The sequence below is a fragment of the Brachyhypopomus gauderio genome, chromosome 8 (genome assembly GCF_052324685.1).
Source record: "Brachyhypopomus gauderio isolate BG-103 chromosome 8, BGAUD_0.2, whole genome shotgun sequence".
Lineage (NCBI taxonomy): Eukaryota > Metazoa > Chordata > Actinopteri > Gymnotiformes > Hypopomidae > Brachyhypopomus > Brachyhypopomus gauderio.
This window is the reverse complement of record NC_135218.1, coordinates 5,484,235-5,489,177: the sequence shown is the minus strand read 5'-3', so window position 1 is coordinate 5,489,177 and position 4,943 is coordinate 5,484,235. Positions and strand designations below refer to the sequence as shown.

Genomic DNA, 4,943 nt, shown 5'->3' with positions numbered 1-4,943 from the left:
GTGTTTTTTTTCTATTCACCCTCTTGTGAGGGTCTACCAACTTCACTGCCTGTCTAGACACACTCGACCACTCCAGTCCTCCAAGACTGCTCTGTCACCTCATCTGGACATTCTCTCTATTTCCCCAATAGTATTCAGAGTGAGACTTTAGACCAAAAATACCACTGCACCAGGAACTTTATAAGAAGCACCATTTTATTAGAAATGTGGAAAACAATGCTCAAAATACAATTAAAACATACCTGTTAAAAACACAGATTATGTGGAAAAAACCTTTAGTACATGAAGTACTAAGCAAGAAAAAAAATGAATCAACACGTATACACAGAGGTCAGAGGGACCTAGTCAACACTACATGACCCCTAGGGTCATGACCCCAAGTGAAATGAGTGCCAAACACCATTGGTCACCGCACACATTCGGGACAAACGGAAGGGACACGGCAGACACTGGACACGAGCACATGCCAGCGTCTCTGATGAGACAGATGGTCAGTTATTCTTACAACACCTTAATCCTGGCATCATGCCATCATCCAATGGTACAACATTTTGGAAAGTGAGACTAATTATTCATTTCTGGGCATCAGTGGGACGATTTTTACTAAAAACTGCCAGGATTACCCTCACATTAGTTGTGCAGGCAGCTGTGCACCATTTTGGTCATTCACCATCACAGAATCCATCAAATCACGTTAAATATCAAACAGCAAGTGATATGTGCAGGTGACCTCTACTTATTCTTTGCTTATGAAATAACTCCGAATCCTACTGACCTCTGGTGGTAGTAAAAAATGTAGCCCCAGTACACTCATTATAAAACTACTACATTATAGTACCATTCTCAACAAAATCCTAATGTTGTGCTAGTATCACTAAGTATATAAACGACCCATGAGGCCTCTCAGAACACCCGTGTAATGTTCTTTTCACTGAGATATACGTGACGGCTCCAAGTATTAAGAAAGTACAGAAAGACGCTTCCTGACAAACGTCCTGGTCATGCCCCAGTGTGCATCATAGGTGGTGACTACGGGATCTCTTCTACAATATCCTTACATGGGGTTTCAAACACAGACGACACCGAATCGTGAGAAAACACCAAGTCAGAGACCAGACGCCCCCCAACACTCGCCCACCACCACACCTCCTTCTTCAGGACCAGCCTCCACCCTCTGCCTCCCTGTGCCATCCTCTCCCTCAGAAGCTGAAGGTTCCATAGAACAAAATGGAAACATGGCAATCCCAGCAAGTAAACCGCCAGTATGAATAATGCCGCCACTAGAGGGCGCCCACCAAAGTCAATAAAACTGTAGATATAAGGTTGACCGCTGAGATTTGTGCAGCCAGCAAGCCAGTAGATAAGAATAAACCCCACGTAGAGGGTCGCTGCTAACAGAGTGTAGAGACAGTGGCACAGACGCACAGGCACCGAGGACAGGAGAAGGTCCAGGACGGTCTGGACGCTGTTGACCAGGTGGAGATTGATCGTGAAGATGGTTAGGGCATGCTGAGAGTTGTACATAGCCCAGTAAAGGAAAGAAACACAAAGGGAGAAAGACCCCACCACAGCATGTAAAAAACACTGCAGACCAAGAGCAAAAGACAGCGCAACAGGAAGAGGGAACTTCACAGAAGACTCACTGCTGCCACCTAGTGAAAGAAAAACAGAATGACCTCTTCACACAAGAGGGTGTTTATCGGCAACTGTTCTGGGGTGGGTTTCCCGAAACGTTCGTAGCGCTAAGTACTTCTTAACCTCGTACGTTTCATACGAGGTTACGAAGTACTTGGCGCTACGAACGTTTCGGGAAACCCACCCCTGGTTTGTTATAAACATGCTGTACATATCAGTTCTATAGTCTGTACAACACTATAATTACATTATAATAGAAATACCATACATCAATGCTAATTTATATATGTGATTTTTAATCCAAAATATAATGAATATCAGAACAAACTGTATGAACTTGCTCCACAAGTTCCATTACTAGATGTTACATACCCATGGTGTTGTCCTTTCCTCTTCCTTGACAGAACCGCCTGACGTGCATGAAAGCCCAGGCCAAGTTTACAAGGGCCACAAAATGGTAGAGCCCCATGATTACATACGAGATGTGGCTGAGGAAGATGAGGAACTTGGGTGTGTTGAAGATCAAGGCTGCATACACACACCAGCCGATTATGTTGACGAGCATACAGCTCCGGTAGACCAGCCACACACAGGGATGGATGTTCCACTGAAAACAGGGGAAAGCTCTGTTGAAAAACGCTGACGGGTGCAACCAAGTGCCGTCAGACCGTTTGAAGTTAGACTCACACGCGGCTGAAGCAGAAGCTCAGGTCTGCGGGGCAGAAGGTGAAGGTTGTGAAGCTTCCATTCCTCAGCCCAGCTCTGTGTCCAACCAGTTCCCATGTTACAAAGTAAAAACACAACATGTACGCCAGGGACATCGGAATAAAGGCTTTCTTTGTGTGGCTGTGCAGGATCATTGAGTTCCTGTTGAATCCTGAATTACTCATTCTGGGACGGTGGAATTCTACATTCAAAATGTAAATAACACTTGACTAAAAGTGATCAGGAAGACTGTCATAGCACTCGTTGTTTTCTAATACCACAGTAATTTCATGATGATGGCATGCAGCTGAATCACTTGCTTTAGGTCCTCATGGAACAGTTTGTGGACACGTGAATCTCACATGCATAACACTGCTGCTGAGAACTAGTGGCAGCCACCAGTGGCAGCAAACGCCCTTGTTATATTTAAAAGAATATTTGTTTTCCTCTGGTAAACATGTACAATTCATGTACATGAACATGTTCGTTTAGCAAGGAAGGTACATTCACAGGCCACACCTCTAGGAACATTTATCTGGAAGTGAGAGGATCCTTATTGCTTGGCTGTCAGACTGTGGTACGTCCTGTCAAATTTGTCCAGTACATGGAGAGAAACAGGAGTATACAGGCAATCACACCATTTTCACAATGCACATTTAGAAGAAAGATTACAGAACAAATTTACTAAATTAATACAACCCCTGGCAAAAAGTATGGAATCAGCAGTCTGGGATGAGCACTCATTCAGACATTTTATTGTGTAGAACAAACTCAGATCAAAAACATGATACAATAATGATGCCATTCCAAAGTGCAACTTGTTGGCTTTCAGAAACACTAAAAGAAATATAAAATATGCACAGGGAAAAAAATATGGAATCCCTCAATTCTGAGGAATAAAATATGGAATCACTCAAATTGGAGGTAGAAAATAAGGACACACCCAGTCAATTTCCTTTCCTTAAATGGACACCTGCCTCAGATTAGATCTGCTCATTAGTCTGCAGTTAAAAACACCTGCAGTCATGATGCCTTGGAAGACTGCTGGACGAAGTGGAGTGACAAGAACCATGACTCCAAGAAATGTCTCTTGAAACAAAAGAGAGGATTGTGAAACTTCTTGAAGGTAACTTCACGCATGGTTGCTAAAGATGTGGGCTGTTCACAGTGAGTTGTATTCAAGATATGAACCAAATACAAACGGCATGGAATGGTTGTTAAAGCCAAACGTACTGATGGACCAAGAAAGACCTCAAAGCATCAAGACAAAGAACTTAAGGCCATTTGTCTTGAAAACTGAAAAAGTCCAAATAAACAGATGAATCATAAATGGGAAGAAGTTGGAGTCAATGTATGTGACTGAACCGTAAGAAATCGCCTAAAGGAAATGGGATTAATACAAGAAAGCTAAAAGAAAAATCATTGACACCTAAACGGACAACAAGACAACAAGGAAAGGCAATCATGGACTGTGGATGACTGGATGAAAGTTATGTAAATGTGCCATATTTTGTCAATTGTGGTTGGGAGGGGTTTGCTCAAGGGCACCTCAATCATGGCCTCAGGTCTGGGAATCAAACCCACAACCCTCCGGTCACAAGACCAGTTCCCTAACCACCAGGCCATGACCACCATCTTCAGTGATGAGTCAAGAATCTGCACTGGACAAGGTGATGCCTTCGTTTGGTGCCGTTCCAGTAAGATTTATAAAGAGAACTGCCTGAAGAAAACAACCGAATTTACAGTCCTTGATGACATGGGGCTGCACGTCAAAGACACTGGGGAGATGACTGTGGTCAATTCTTCTATCAATGCACAAGTTTACATTGACCTTCTGGACAGTTTTCTCATCCCTTCAATTGAACAGATGTTTGGAGATGATGAAATAATTTTCCAAGATAACTGCATTGTGCCATAGGGAACCCCCCCCCCCCCCCTTTTTTTCTTGTTTCTGAAAGCAAACGAGTTGCACTTTGGAATGACCTTTATCATTTCCTCTGGTACAAAACCACTAAATGTCATACATAGGCAGTGTAACGCTGAACATTAACACCAATTCTACAGGCAAGTACAAATGCTTACCTAGAACCTAAAATGAAATTGGTGTGTGGGTATACCTGTACTGACAGATTTGCTACTCTACGACGTTGTCACTCTGCATGCCCGGTGATGGCTACCCTAATAAAGTTGTATATTTGCACTAGTGGTGTTCTGTCCGGGGTGATGCTCCCAGTCACCCTCTCTACACAGGGGACTGAACTTTTCAGTGCACAATTGGCTGCCTCTTCTCGTCAGCATGTAACAATGTCCAAGCTGGGCAGGTTAAATGTGGTTATTCAACTTCGCTTACACATTCAGGTTCTGAAGACTAAACAAAGGCTGGTGCTGTGTTCCTGCTCTGGGGAAATAATCGTGCTTTGGTTTTGCTCAAAATGCATTGAATATCAGCTGTACTCTTTAGCTTTTAACAGTGAATACTGAACATTTGGAAAAAACACAAATAGTTTGACATCTTTTATTCTTATGTACAAAACTGATAACATTGTACAAACTTTACAGCTCTGAACATGTGCCCACCCCTGCACCCCAACACAAACCCTCAA

At 43.1% G+C, this 4,943-nt stretch overlaps 1 protein-coding gene across 1 annotated transcript; it reads right to left on the bottom strand.

Annotated features, from left to right (window-relative positions):
* Nucleotides 1–214: 214 nt before the first annotated feature.
* On the bottom strand, nucleotides 215–2,487 carry LOC143521021 (protein rolling stone). Its single transcript, XM_077013613.1, has 3 exons — nucleotides 2,323–2,487; nucleotides 2,008–2,242; nucleotides 215–1,652 (listed from the first exon to the last, which is right to left on the bottom strand). The coding sequence occupies exons 1-3, from the start codon at nucleotides 2,416–2,418 to the stop codon at nucleotides 1,030–1,032; spliced, it is 954 nt and encodes a 317-aa protein (XP_076869728.1). The 5' UTR covers nucleotides 2,419–2,487; the 3' UTR covers nucleotides 215–1,029.
* Nucleotides 2,488–4,943: the final 2,456 nt, after the last annotated feature.